Raw genomic sequence first — 15,854 nt, forward strand, 5'->3', positions numbered from 1 at the left:
ATGCCTAAAGTCAATTACTCAAATGGAAGTTAAAGGACAACAGGAAAAAAAAAAATATATATATATATATATATATCTCTCTCAACCACCTAAGCGTCACTGTCAGTCAGGACAAAGCAAGACCCCCGACACCGTCTGAAACCCTAAAGTTGAGGGCAGGATTTAACACCCCATGTGATTAACAGATATTTTTTCACCTCAGTTTCAAGTAATGCCATACACAACTCAAGTTGTGCACTAGTTATCTACTTGATGTCACTTAGATCCACAGGGTGAAAAACATTGCTTTCACAGTTACCCATCTATAATTCTCTACTGTATTGTAATTGCATTTATATATTGGTTACTACCCCTTGCAAGGCGCCGAAGCGCTTTTTCCACGAGCACCACACTACTCCAGAAACCAAAAGGATTAGTGGTGAAAGACGTCGCCGAATGGATGAAGAACAGCCGCCTGAAACTGAACTCAGACAAGATGGAAGTCCTCATCCTGGGATCATCGCCCTCCGCCTGGGACGACTCCTGGTGGCCCCCTGCCCTGGGCTCCACTCCCAAGTCAACGGACCACGCACGCAACCTGGGCTTCATCCTGGACTCCTCCCTCTCGATGACCAGACAAGTCAACGCCGTCTCCTCATCGTGTTTCAGCACCCCGCGCAAGCTCCGTAAGACCTTCCGCTGGATCCCCACCGAGACCAGGAAGACGGTCACCCAGGCACTAGTCACCAGCCGACTGGACTACGAGAACACCCTCTATGCCGGAACCACAGCCAAACTGCAGAAAAGACTCCAACGCACCCAGAACGCCTCCGCACGACTCGTCTGGACATCCCCCGACACGGCCACATCTCCGGCCACCTGAGAGACCTGCACTGGCTCCCCGTCAGCAAGAGGATCACGTTCAGACTCCTCACCCACAAGGCCCTCCACGACCTGGGCCCCAAGTACCTCAACGACCGCCTGACCTTCTACACGCCCACCCGCCAGCTGCGATCGGCCAGCCTCGCCCTCGCCGCCGTCCCACGCATCCGCAGAGCCACCGCCGTAGGAAGATCCTTCTCCTACCTGGCAGCCAAGACCTGGAACTCCCTCCCCAGCCACCTTCGGCTGACCCAGGACCACCTTTCCTTCAGGAAGCAACTCAAGACCTGGCTGTTCGTGCAGTAACGTATCCCCCCCCCCCCCCCCCCTCCCAGCGCCTTGAGACCCTCCCGGGTGAGTAGCGCGCTTTACAAATGCCATGAATGATTGAATATGCCATGGTACTGGATATTTATATTGTACACAATACTCATTTGGCCTGTCGGTACTTTGAGCTGACACAAGTTTGTGGTTGTGAATCACCCAACATAGATTCTCTACTAAAAGATTGTGTTCCCTCAACCAAATGGTATGATTACACTCACCACTGTGTTTATTATAGAGGGGTTGGATGGGATGTCGTGTAGAGCTCTAGGCCAGTGGTTCTTAACCTTTTGACTTCTGTGGACCCCCTTAATCGTTACTTGAATCCAGGGACCCCCGCTGAATCATTATTAGAATCCAGGGACCTCAGTCCAAGCAATCATGATGATTTGACCCACAGAATAATAAAACACAAAAATACGGAAACGATAGTCAAACACAAATGGTTAAATATTTTATTAGATTCACAAGTATAAAGAACCCAAAAAGTCAATTTTAGTGGGAAGGTTGGAGGTTTTTCTAAATTCTGTTGAAGCTGCCCATCGTGCAAACTACATTCCGTTTGATGCGTTTGCACTTCTTTCCCACGAACCAATCTTATGATACCAACTTCAATTTTGCTTCAAAATTAAACAGCAGCCCGGAAGTACCTCCAACTAATCTCACTCGACAAAAATCTACTTTTGCATCAAAATGGACCAACTTGTGTCTGACGATCTGTGTTCACACAACTATTGTATTGTAGTTTATTAAAAATGTTCCAAAAAAAGAAATCGCAGAGGATAAATACATGTGCAGAACTAGGCAACAATGCTTTCCTTCGCTTTGAGAGAGAAAAAAATGACATCATAAGACTTGTACAACACTACAACAGATCACAGGAGAAGACAAATTACTGAGCACAATAAGGCTTGCTGAATCAGTGGCCCAGCACATATGAAAAGCTAACCTTACGGAACATAACGACTAGGAATATCCAAACAGCCAACTCAAATCATCTGCTAATAGTACAAACTACAAGACATGGAGCCAATACTCTGGAATGCGGAGAAGGAAAAGCGTGAAAATAGTGTTCCGTTGTAACGCATGCGTGGTAAAGGCATGCGTTACAACGGAGTTCGTTGTAATATCATACAACCCTCTCAAACCACCCACAAGAGTACAGTTACACTCTTCAGGAAATGTCCTAAGATTTAATAGTGCAAACAACTGAACAGCGGCCCTGTGGAGCAAGGACCCAGTAAGCCCTGGAACAGCTGACTGCAGCATAAAACGAACCCTGTCCCAACTCACCGGAAAGGATCCTTCACCATCAAAACAGACTTCACTAACTTTCATATTATTAGTCTACACATTAATCATAATAATGGCCCTTCGAAAGGCTATCCTAAACCATAGACGTACCCCTCAGTGGCATCCGCCACTGTCACTCATGCATCCAGCATAACATGGAAACCCCAAAACAACGCTCAAGATGGAGAAAACTGAAACGAGTTTTACTACCATTCAATCTACAATATATCAGTGTTCTGACCACGTCCAATTTCAATACATGAACAATTCACCATACGACATAGATTAATGGCGGTTGCATAAACAGGAAATCATAGGGAATGAAAACTACGCATCCTAACATAGTGATGCCTGCCCCGCTCCACACGAGTCTATTCACAGGTTGGCCCCACGGCTCATTTGCTCAGAACATCTCGAAGGTCTTACTTCATGACTTCAGACAGACAGAAAAGGAGGGATGCTCCTTTGTTATATCAAGGGCTCATCAATTAATGCACTGGAGCCCCTAAGCCTTGGACAAATTTGGAAAGCGCTCTTCCAAAGCTCAACAAACCTTCTCCGTTTACTTTACTATTGATTCAATTAGGCATGCATTGCCGCATTTACACCCCGAGCTGATGCGGCCAGCTACACCACTGCGATGGGTCGCCACCCACCGGATGCTGGTCCAGAGGACGCAGATAAACCCCGGGCTGTCCTCCCTCTGTACTGTGTAGCTCTCAGCGACTAAGTGGAAGGCTCTTAAACGACACAACATCCTGCAACTTTGTCTCGTAGAAAACAAGCAACAGTGTCCTAGTAAAGTGCGGGTTGGAAAGGAACGCTGGGATTAATTTCTTTTTAGTCGTGCTGTATAAGCCTCGTAAAACTCAATTAAAAGCAGATTAGCTGTAATAAATCGACAAAGGACTGATGGGGCGAAAGGGTTATGCACGTATCAAAGCATACAGATTAACCGTACAGAATATAGTGGCTTACTAGAGCCACTAAAAGCTCACTGACTCACAAGGGCGCACACAAAAACATGTACAGCTTCGGTCAGGGGTATTACGGTAATTTATCGTGTGCACATGAATGCCATGACAGCAGCCCTGGCCCAGTCTCATTAAACTCTGTCAGAGGGGCATGGATCCAGTTATCCCCATATGCTCGCCTTCTCAGTGGTTAATAAAAATGAAAGAAAATGGGGCGAGGCATTGTTTTTCTAGGGCGCTGTCGAATACCAAATATGTGTAATCTTCATTCCAACCCGTGCATCTCGTCCAATGTCTTACACTTCCGTCGCTTAGATCACCCTTGCAGCTTCTTTTTCCGCCCACACTTTCTCTGACGCCGCGTTCCTTTCTCTTGCACTCCCCCCTCCATTTTCAGTCCACTGTCTTGCTCTCTGCGCGAAAGTCTGATCAAATATATTTAAGCCCCGATTCCCCAACCCAGCGACTTTAATAAAGATGTGCGCCATTTCCCAAACGCGCCCACCATAATGCAAGTGCATTCTTTCATTAATTCTGACCACACCATGGTATGTGCGTGTCCTCTAAAACTGATTGAATCGACACGACTCGGAAGTTACTCGTAAGACACCCCCTGCTTATATGTAACATTTGGCTAGACGTTAAATTCGCCTTTCTGTGTCACTGTTGATAACCAGTCAAAAGGGCTTTACATGTCGGTAATGATCAGGCAGGTCACCTTTACGAGCGAATGGGAAACAAAAGGTGCTGCAATAAACAATGTAATACACACCACGTCCTAGTTTCAAGGCGTGTATTTTAGTGCATATTTAACAGCACCGCGGCTCACAGGGGTCAGACTAGTCTCTAGTTAATCCTAAGTCTATCAGTGGGAAGATGCCTACTTGTCCACAGAAGAGACTTCCGGCTAAACTACAATCACATTGGCGAGTCTAGGTAGAAAGAGGCCTAAAAGGCCTTACTTGTGCCTCTAACTGCAGCCTATGTGGCCGGGGGCTGGACTCAACGTTCCTTTCAGAGCCCACGAATCGTTACTCCTTCCAACCATTGAATCCTCTGACGATTACCAAGACATGCTTAATTTTTTCAGAGCACGACCTTTGCAATATAGACCAGTGAATCAATATAAAATCACAGAGTGGACTTATTTCAAAAGTAAATGGGGTAGTTAGTGGCTGACAGCATCTGCACATGCTTGAAGTTCAGCCAGTTTAATGAGGCCCCCTTACAGTGACACCAGCAATACCCCAGTGGATGCTGAGACAGGTCTCACGTCACACATTTGAGAAAAGTTTCAGTTCCCTTTCTTAAATGTTATATGGCTGATCTGTGACCACAGGATTCGAAATCAAAGGTGTTTCATTTCTGGTTCCACCCAAAATACGACGAAACAAAAACAATTAAAGCTTACAACAGACGTGGACTGGCGCCCCCTCGACCAGTGTTAGAAGGGTCTTTCTATTCAATTATACATTCATAAAATACTCTACTCTCCAGCTGTTCTAGCAGATTCAAATGCTATCCCTTAATTGCTGCCACCCAAAAAACGTTAATAAACGTTCAAATAAATCCCAGCAGATTCGAAGGAACGCACAATGAATCACACACCCTAGGGCACCTTTTGATCCTGGTACCCTACTGTGAGGGGTAACAGCCCTCTCTTTAGCTGCTTCTCGATGTACAAGGCTATACACCGGAACTCCATACACGTCTGCTGTACGCCAGTCTCGTTTGGCTGGCTGACGTACAAGGAAACAGTCACTTCTCACACAGTCGTGCTGTACCGTATATTACACCAGTCTTCACATCACCCCACGCTTTGTGCAGCCTTCTTCCACCGCCACACACCTTTCTGCATTACATCAGTATAATACACATCAGCTGCATACTGATGTACTAGACTGCAACAACAGACATGCCACTCTGCTGTGTAGTGGTTATAATATCGTCTGCTCGTGACTTCCTCCATTAGAGGGGAATGTCGGACAGGTTTCCCAGCATAGTTTTCCCCAAAACAAATATTTGTGGCACGTAATCCCAATTATGCAGCTGAAGCCTGGAGAGCGGCACAAGCCGTTCACTTGGTGCTTGCAGCAAGGAATGGTAACTGTTACCGGAACACCCACCCAAATGTACTGGGCACCACCTCCCACGAATCTGGCTGGTATACTGCAACCCATCGCCACCATTAACGTGGCTCCTTGTGCAGTTCTGATGCCACCCACAGAGGTTACGAGGTAAAATCATGCTTCCTTCCTCCCTCTACGCCCCGTTAGAGCTCAGGGCTCTGCAGTAACAGGGGAGGGCAGCGGAAGCGTAGACAGGAAGGGCAGAGACTCATGTGCCGCCAGCCTGGCCGCGCCCTTGCGCTGCCGGGTTTTAGGAGATCTACTCGGCGTCCTCACCTAGATGCCAGATCCTCACGTGCCACCCCCTTTCCACAGCCCGTGAGGGCATGACCCCTCCCTCTCCTTAACCTTGACATATTAATACTGCACAGATAAAATCACACCTCTTCGTGATTCCATCTGTCATCACATGCAGTTCTTCATGATTGTAAAATATCTTATCCCACGGTCCGGTTTGGTCCACTGGGTTCAGATAATTTCCGGTTTGTCGGGCACACCCCACCGAATGCCTGGCGTCCCCTCTCGAGTGACACGGGCACTCCACACCTCTCGCCTGCCTGAACCGTGACTGACAGCCTTCGATTCCTTACCATTCATTCACTCATTTAAATGAATCCACTGACTCGCACGCAATCCGACCCCCCTGGCCAACAAGATGTATAAATCTCTTCACCATTCCCCAGTTTCATCTTCTTGCAGCCACACCCCTGACACTCTGCCCCTGTACCCCCAGCTCCAACCTCCATCAGCCCCAAATCAGTTCATAGTGTGTCCCCTCTCGGACTGTCTACTCATTCCCACCGACTTTCATCTGGCAGCGATTTGACAACCCCTCCTCGACTCCCCCGCTCCCCCTGCAGTGCCATGCTTAAGCCCCCGGTTCTCACCTGCTCGCGGGCCCGCCGCTCCTCCTCGGTCTCCCGCTGCAGTCGTTCAGCCCGCTCCTCTGCCTCATCCGCCTGCTGCTGCAGCACTTGGATTTTGCGCTTTACCGCCTCGATACTGGTTACTCCCGCCATGGCCAAGTCCTCGAGCTCTGTCCCGCTTTTTCTCCGCCCGGCCTCACCCTCTCTCTCTCTCTAGAGCACCGCTTCCCTCTCGCTCTCCCGCTCCCTACTTCCGGCCTGCACCGCCCTGTTACTCCGGAAGTGAGGTCAGACCCAACAACGCCCTAACACGCCTGAAGGAAAGACTACAATGTCCTCCGTTATGAACCAGACACACTTCAGTCGTTAGATCTAGGCTCAGAAGTCTTTCTTCTGCGTGTATGACATTCCAGTGTGCGTTTCAAGCCTCGTGTTGAATACGGCCCACGCTTCCTACCAATCAATAGTCTCAAAATGGTGTCTAACTTGTTAGACGTCGGCTTTGAAAATGGACCGAAAGGCGGGACTACAGAAGCACGCGCCACCTACTGGCCAAATACCTTGTGCAGTTTGCTTTGAGGGTCTCAGTTTAGTGATAAAGTGACACTTAGGGTTTGAAGGAGAAGTATCCATTTGATATACTTCACCCTTTATCCTTTCGAGAAATTATGCTCCATTGTGCATGAAACGTATTAGTCCTACCATTTCATGCTTGCAAGCCAACACTTCGGATTAAGGCATGGGGCTAATTATTTTACAATATATAGCTTAATTTAACTTTGCCCGCTGGAAACTTAACTGCTGTGCAGCTTAATGAGGAAATTCCATTCATTGCATTTCTCAATTACATTTCTCTTCTCAAATGTTTGACATTTCTTAAATACCCGCGTAGTCATTTCTGCTTTTAGTTGCAGGTTTAGGTGTTAAAAGGGTAAACAATAGTTTAGCAGATTTTTCTGGAGATTGTACTGGCCATAGCTTACAATACCAGAAATGCCGGTAAAATGCAGGTCAGGTTGCAACCCTAGTAACTTTTTGTATCATCACCCAAACACCATCAGGTCATCTCCATAAATTCTGTGCAGATTGTTAAAAATATTAGGTTGTCTAAACAAAATCTAACTCTGATATAGAGGGGGCGAAGTTTGGTGAGGAGCCTTTTAGTGATCCTGCTCTTCACGACATTCATGCATATTTTGCATTTGAGCACATTTAACAGACCTCCTCCATGTCCCGCTCTGTGATCCTCAAATTCATCCCTATTCATCTCCTGTTTCACATGTGAGGCCTTTTTTGGAGGTCCTGGATCTGTCAATGGTTTATAGACAGTATCCTGTAAATGTAGTCTCATTAATCACTGGTTTTCCAGTGCCATAATTATTATTGCACTCCAAATGACAGCAAGGTATATTTATTTATCTACTTTTCCTACAGCATGGACTGTAACCCACTGGTTTCAGAGTGCTGTAGCGAGTAAAAGAAGCACTAATTGCAACACTTGGAGTTGTACCATGAACATACAGAGTAAATACTTTCAGAGTAGGGCTTAACATGTCAACAAAGATGTACATGATGCTAGAAATATAACATAAAGGGGAATTGTATAACTACTAGTTAAGTATAGATAAACACCTATTAACCTCATATGTAAATAAGTATATGTCTTCAGAGAAAGTGGTTTCTCTCCAACCTATGAAAAATCCTTATTTATAAAACATATTTAGAGTTAAACATTAACAATGGCAAGGTGGGCTAGAGTAGGGCATCAATGTATTGACTAAATACACTCATTTGAGCATTTTTAGATGCAGGTCAGTTAAGGCATGCAATCGAAATTTAATAGAGAGCTCGGAGTGAGCATTTAATATGTCACAAAGTCATACAGAGCGAGAAGATCAGGGCGTGATAAACATAGAAAGGTGTCATGGCAAGTCAGTCCATTGTTATGTGAAGAACAAGAAACCAGAATTGAATCAGCAGGACATAGCCAAGAGCACAAGAGGGGTATTCAACAAGATAAATTTAGGATAGAGTTTGAGAGTAACATTATTAGTACATTAAGCTAAGCATCACACATGAGCAGTAAGGTATACAGAACGTTTGTTAGCCAATTTTGTTTGGAAGTTATAGAAATAGCCATCTGTGGGAAGAATAGCTAATTTGTACCCTTTGCTTTTGATTTCTTAGTTGAATTAGGGAAAGCTGTTTTTGTGAGTTACCAGGTTCTTTCAGGTGTACAGATCAAGGATCTTTTGAGGCCGAGAGTTGTGGAGAACAATTTATTTTTACAAATGCAGGCCTGCCAAGCGTCACGCAACAGGTGTGACACTCATGCATTTCAGTGCGGTGATCCGCATCACCGCACTGAAATGCATTGTCACGCATTTTGCCACCTGCTGCCAGGCGAGCCACCAGCGGCGCCTGTCCCTGTGCTCGGGATCTCTCCTCTGCTCCAAGAGAGGTGCGCCTGCTTCCGTCGTGTTCCTAAACAGTTAACCAGAGGCAGACTTGCCCAGCTCTCAGTGCGCTACAAAAGTATCGACTGCACTCTGCCAGGGAGCTGCCTGTTGCCCTGGAAACAGAATGCGACAAATTATGGCGCTGCTGCGGCGCCAGCGCGGCTCATGACGAAGCAGGGGGCGGGCTGGATAGTTTCCTTGCAGCGCGGCAATTTAAATGATGGCGCTGCCACCCGCAGCTTTCCTCTGCAGGCACTTTGCACCTGACCGGGTCCGTCCCCGCCATACCAGCTCACAGCTTGTTCACTTTGACTTTAAAAACAGGTGACCCAGACCCGGCGGGATTGCAGCGCTGAGCGGCCGCCAGGACAATTACTAGCCGCCCGACCCCCGTTTAACTCACGAGGAGTCAGGAGAGCCGTAGCCCCGATCACTGTGAGGAGGCCGCAGGCAGGGCAGAACACGTTCTAAATAGCGGCCGCCTCGCCTGGACCCAGCCGGTCTGCAGTGGCGCAGCCAGCCCTTGCAGGCCAGAGAGAGTCCCCGCTGTGCCTAGGGGCACCACCCGCCTGCAACACCACAGTCCTATTCCTCCAGGGCAGGCACACTCACTCGAATCATCTGCGGAAGGGCCCAAGGTACGTACCAGCCTGAGCCTGTGCAGGCCGAGGGCAATTAAAGCACACTTTTAATTAGAAAAAGATTAGTGCTTTGCTAACTAAGGGCGAGTGAGCGGGAGTGGAGAAACGAAAGGGAGTGTAACAAGCGGTTCTTAGACTTACAGAAATAGGCGCACCGAGGGCCGACATTAGAGCCTTTTATAATAATAATCATTAATTGGCGGGCTGTGAAGCCCTTCTCATTTGACATTTGCACGGTGCCAGGGAGTCAGTGTGTGTCTTTTTTTTTAAAGAAACTACAGCCAGCGGCTGGGCTGTGACCCCTAGGCTGCGAGTAAGCCTCTCGTGCCCTTCCATTTCTGGTGCTTTGCTGTAGTTCTAAGATCTTCTTAGTGTTTGTGGTTGCTCAAATGGGTGTAATGTTTAATATTTATGTATTTCCTTGGTCTTCGTTGCTTAATTTTGCTTGTGACAAAGTGTCACTCATAGTGGTTGAAATGTCACTCATAATGACACTGAAATTTTGAAAATGTCACACACATCGATTTGAAACCTTGGCAGCTATGCAAATGTATCAATCTATATAATGTGGCTTTAGCTGCATACATTTTACAAGAACAGAAATAGTTTTCAATGGTGATAACCACAACAGAACACCTGGCACGAACAATCGTTTACCATAAGTACAATAACTTGTTGAACTGGGATCTCAATAGAGGAAAGAAGTAAGCCAGTTCAGAACCTGTCCCTTAATTGCTACTGAATTGGAAGACAGGGAGAGCAGAGTTTTCTTGTCAATGATGTCAAATGCTGCTGACATACCCAGAAGAACAAAATGGCAAACGTCAACAATGTACACCACGTGAAGAATGTCACTCAAAATTTGGAGAGTCACAGTTTCCATTCGGCATTTGGGCCAGAATTCTGATTGTAAGGTCTTCAAAAGGCAATTGTTGGACATGTGCAATTGGAGTTGCATCAAGAGCACTTTCACAGTGATTATTGATACTTTGATGAGAAAGGTGACTTTGTACACTGACCTTAAATTCTAAAATCCAAACTAACTATAGGTTCATTTTCTTGAGTAATGGGGTGAGTTTATAGGTGGGCGAGCCACTGAAAGCTCGAGTCTGGCTCATGCTCAGCTCGAGTTCCCGTTGGAACCTCGAGCCAATAACGAACGAGCTTTCAAGTGGCTTCGGCTTGACACCTCTACCCAAAACTAGGGAATCACGTTTGAGTTTCGGTGTTGGCTCAGCATCCTGTGATTCTTGGCAAATCACTTAATCTCCCCATGCCTTTAAAAAATGAATGTGACTTGGTGTAATGTAAATCGGTGCCCACGTAAAGTGCTCCAATACCTTCAGGTCATGTTTCCGCTATATATAAAAACTGCAGAAAATGTGGAAAGAGGGGAAAACCAAGTGTTTATATAAAAAAAATACAAATAGATACCTATTAAGTGGCTGAATTGTACAAAGCGACACGAGACAACCAGGATAAATCACAGCCTACCAATTAAATTGTGTGATCTTAGGCAAACTCCTTTTGCTTCATCATTGCCTAATAAAGCACTTTTCAAGTATGTGAGTTCTGAATAGCAGTTGTTCAAAACCAATAGTGTTTTATTTAGTAGACTGTAATTGTGATCTTTAATAATCAAGGCCATGTACAGTGATTACATGACAAATGTCTTGCCTCTTAGTTCACTAATGGTTCAAGATAAAGGCGTATCATATTTTATGTGATGTATCTTATATGGTTTACATTGCAAACATGTTCAGGGCTCTGTTTGTGAACAGGCTGTAAGATCTGAGCCAGACCCTTGGCTCAGACCAGAGTCGGCTGTCCCCATTAATTTGTTAGCTCAGCTACCTCTAGGTTATTTCACCAAATGTAAGGGCAGGTAGAACAATTCCTTCTTCATGGGAGGAGTTAATTATTTTCAGGTTTATTAGGACAATGCCTTCAGTGCAGTGTTTTAATAGAATACTGGAATTGGGTTATCTGCGTTGAAAAAATATATTTGTTCTAAGTAAAAAAACGCAGTATGTATTGGGTGTCAGATCCCGCAGCGCCGGTAGAGGCACACCGTCAGGGAAGCTGTTCCCGCTCCAGGAGGAGCCCCGCTCTAATTTCCTGACTAACGCACGGGACTCCATCGCACAGGAGCCTGTGCAGGACCAGCCCAGCATGGAGGCACGCCCACCCGCCCACCGGCGCATAAAAGACCAACAGGCTGACGCAGCGCGGAACGCAGCGCGGGACCAACGCCGGTCGAAGCCCGGACAAAGGGCGGGCCCTCTGTGGCCCTCAGAGGCACGAGGAGGACGGGACGGGGCCACCCCCCTTGACTCCATTATACTGCCAAGGTAATAACTTGTTGCTCTTCCTGACACTCCGGCAAGGGAATAGCCATTGGACTTAAGTTGCTATTTGTTCCTTTTCTGATTCTTCTGCAGCCTCGCTAGAGCCGAACTTTGCACATTGTACTATGACTCACAAGGGAATGACCAACAAATCCATCAGCCATAGAGGTCTGCACCCAGGGTCACAAGTATTTTGTATGCCATCCCCGCCTACCACCCTAACGAATGATTCTGTAAAGACTAGCATATTCACCAACCAACCGCTCGATCCAATTAATGGTATAGTGCAACAACTCTCGTTGTTGGACGAGCTAAATTTCCTTTGTAAAACAAGTTATGTCACTGTAGAACCGAGAAACGAAACTAAAATTCTCTCACCTTGCCCTGTTATGTCAACCCCAATTGCTAGTCCTCTGGTACATCTTCCCAAATCCAATAATGTTACTACACCTACCATAGTCAATCCTCAGTCCGCAACTAGCAAAAGGAAGTGGGATGGGGCTAACTTCACAGGGAAAAAATCAAAACAACAAAAACCGTGTTTTAGCTCCCCACTGATTCCAACTAACCCCTTTCTAAAACTAGAAGAAAAAATGGACCAATTGGTAACAACCTTTAATTCAAATCTTCTGTCCCAGATTGAACAAATGGTCGGCTCACTCATTTCTCCACTGATTGCTAAAATTTCCACCCTAGAGGATAGGTTGTTGGGAATAGAGAAATGTATCAAGTCCAACCAAATATGTACCGATAAACCTTTAACATCAACCTGTCCCAATCCATCTGGTACAAGCAGTAACAATCAAACTCACCATGTAGTCCCCATCCTTTCACCCTCCAATGTCCCTAAAGCTAACCCCAAATCCGGTCCTATACAACATACTGCTACAAGAGTAGAGCTTAACAATACATCACAGGGGGAGGAGCCTAGCTCGCGACCGAGATGGCCGCGCTTTAGCTCGGCTCCGTTCGCCCGCCTGTATTTTCACATTTATCCTGCTGTTATCCTGCCCCGGGAAGCCCTCTTTGCTGTGTGGTAGTGCTACGACGCCCTGCAGGCACTTACCTCTTGTTTCGGTTATCCTGGCTGCTGTGGATCCGGTGCAGTGCCCCCGATTGTATTGGGGCGTCGGAGGCGGACTGGCCTGGATCTTCTTGCCGGCTCCCGGGCCGGACGGAGCCTGCGGTGCTGCCCTTCGGGACGCGGTGGAGGTGGTCGGAAGGCCGTTGTTCGTGTGGGCCGGAGGTCCTTCCTGGCTGATTCCCGTGGGGAGGAGGCCTTTGGTGGAGGCGCTGCCTTCCATTGCCGGAGCTCCTCGTGTATCCGGCTTGCTCCCCCTTTGTTCTCCGGCCCGGCCATTTTGATTTTGCCGTCCGGACTCGGAGAACGGGACCGGCGGCGTTGGGTGGCCGGTGAGGTCCCTTTCTTCTGGTGGCCCCCCTTCCTGCCCGGGGTGCTCTGCCGCTGGTCGGCGCGACTACACTTTCCTTGCCGTCGCCCCGGCGGAGGTTGGCGGCCGCGCGGCCTTGTTGGGCTCTCAAATGGCGACCGACCCCAATTGTCTTGGCCGGGCCTGGACGAGCGCTGGAGGCCCGCCGCATGGCCCGGGTGACGAATACTGTAAAGGTTTTCCTACACTTAAAGAGGTCCTGGATGCCCTGCTCTCCTGGCGACTCTTGGTGGCCGCGCCTGTCATTACTTCGGAGATGGTTCCTCGCTACGGGCCTCCCGGGCCCCCACGGCCGGATGTGGCTTTGCCGTTGCGGGGTGCGGCTGGAATTATCCTGGCAGAATTGGCCCCGGCTACGACCGCGTCCGTGGGTGTGCGGAACTTGATGGTGCCTCCTCCTCCGGCTCTGCCTCCTTTGCCTCTGGCCCGGGAGCTGGATTTTGCTCGGCCTGATCTTCATGACTCTCCCGGTTCCTTTTTGCCGCCGCTGCCCGGCGATCTCTCCTGTGCTGGCCCAGATGGGTCGGTTTCTTTGGACATATCCTTGGACCTGTGCCTGCATCGTTTGCTACACTTCGTGACTTTCCTGGATCTTCCGTGTTGTCCTTCACGTGTATTTTCTGGACTGCCGTTGGATTTTCCTGCTGTCTGCCTTCTGTTCTTCGTGGCCTGGACCTCGCTGGATCGGACTGTTCCCACTTTGGACAAACAGGGACAGGGCTGATGTGCACTGGCATCTGCGTGCGGTAGTCTTGTACTGGTTTGGATGGTCAACGTGTCCTGGTATGGTTATGTGTGACTGTTTGGTGCTCTTGGACTGTAACCTGACAATCTTTGGCTTCCCGGGGTCTTGGACCTTCGACTCAGGCGGGTGGCCGGGTGCGTTTCCTCCTGTTTCCCGGCCCTCCCCCGTGTATGTGTATGTATGTGTCTCCCATCCCGTGTTCCCTTCCCTTGCCCTTCCCGTTTTTGTCTTCTGTTTCCGACTTCACTTTGCTCCGCTATATTTCGGGTTCTAATTAGGGCGACAGGCACGCTGCGGGGGGGTAGGCCGTAGCCTTCTGCAGGGGTGCAGGGTGGGCTTAGGGGTGGGTGGGGGGGGTCTGTCTCTATTGGGGGGTCCTTTCCCCCCCTTATTTCTTCCTTTTTTTTGTTCTATGGCTCTTGTGTATTCACCTTTTCGGGACTCTTCTCCTCATGTGTCCCCCTGGGGAGTTTCTGTGGCGTTCGTATTCCGGTGTGTGTCTGATTGTGGCACGCTGGTTATTTTGGTATCGACTTTTTGGTATATCACTTGCCGGGTCATGTTGTTCTGTCTTGTCTCCTGGGGGTGCGTGATTTGGTGGGAGTCCCTTCTTTTGTCCCCTTTTTCCCTCTTCCCCTTCCTCCTTTATGGGGGTCTCTTTATTTCCGTTGGGGTGCGTATCGTATTGTATTTTGCAATGGGGGCCTTTTTGGTTCTGTCTCCTCATTTTGGGTGGGGGCGGTGAAGGGTGAGCGCGGTTTGACTGATGCCATTGTAGCTTCTTTGTACTCCGATTAGGTGTATATTCTTTGGTAGCTATGTTTGTATGGCTTATTGTTTCATCCTGTGTTCATAAAATGGCGGCTTGCCGCGGCCCCTCCCTTGTTGTTTCTTCCACGGCCCGTTATTCTTCTGTTCCCCCGCCCCGTATTAGAAAATTAACCTTTTGTTATCCTGTTTGTGCTGATTGCTCGATGGCCTTTGTGGTTTCTCCTGTGCTCCTGGTGCCATATCCTGTGAAGAACCTATTCTCCTTTGCTACGTTTTTTACCGTGTGGTGGCCAGCCCGTGGGGTTGTAGGCCCGTATTTGTGAGCTTTCTTTGTACAATAAAGGTTTTTAAAAAAAAAAAAAAAAAAAAAAAACAATACATCACACATACAGTTACCCCCGGAGGCTGCACCCTTTGTGTGTGTTCTTGCGGGAGTTCCAGCACTCAAACGTGGGAACATTGAGCGGGACGAAGACTTACGTAACAAAACTACGCACTGGTTAACTAAAAACAGGCCCCTGCCCCTAGGTTTGGACGGTACCATCATGGCTGTTAGAAGGGTGGGCTGGCTAGGTCCCCTTAAAAAAGACATTGATGGTGATCTTGTTTTAATAAAATTTAGAAGCAGTTTAGTCGTTCCCTACATGCGAACTTTGTACCCCTGTGAAGGTGTTGGCCCTATATCCGTCTGGGACCTTCGTGACTTTTACCCAAGTATGGCATATACCACTCGCCTAAAACCAAGGGCAGAGTCAGCTCACTCGAAGGGCAGAATAACCAGTGTACTCTGTGGCCATGGCTTTTCCGCCTTCAACCACCCCGAAACAATGTATTTTGGTCAAGGGTATGGGGAATCATGATTGCTACTATGAAAGAATGGAATTTATTGATGCAGCATACACAAATGTTTTATCCTCTTGTCATTCTGTGTTTTTTGTAGGTAATTTTTGTCATAATGTGTTTATTTTCTAAATGTATGCTTTTTATCACTA

The 15,854-nt window shown here is 47.8% G+C and overlaps 1 protein-coding gene across 8 annotated transcripts in view; it reads right to left on the reverse strand.

Annotated features, from left to right (window-relative positions):
* Positions 1 to 15,854, reverse strand: part of TPM3 (tropomyosin 3) — a 99,612-nt gene that overhangs the window by 58,450 nt on the left and 25,308 nt on the right. Inside the window, exon 1 of one of the 8 annotated variants that reach the window (XM_078669906.1) lies at positions 6,469 to 6,818. The exons of 4 other annotated variants lie outside the window; for them this stretch is intronic. In XM_078669906.1, coding sequence (XP_078526032.1) covers positions 6,469 to 6,600 — 132 coding nt within the window. In that variant the 5' untranslated portion in view covers positions 6,601 to 6,818. Of the gene's footprint in view, positions 1 to 6,468; positions 6,819 to 15,854 lie in introns of those variants that run through there. 3 more of the 8 variants (XM_078669908.1, XM_078669909.1, XM_078669907.1) reach the window with 3 other exon arrangements.

This window comes from Lissotriton helveticus, chromosome 12 (genome assembly GCF_964261635.1).
Source record: "Lissotriton helveticus chromosome 12, aLisHel1.1, whole genome shotgun sequence".
NCBI lineage: Eukaryota > Metazoa > Chordata > Amphibia > Caudata > Salamandridae > Lissotriton > Lissotriton helveticus.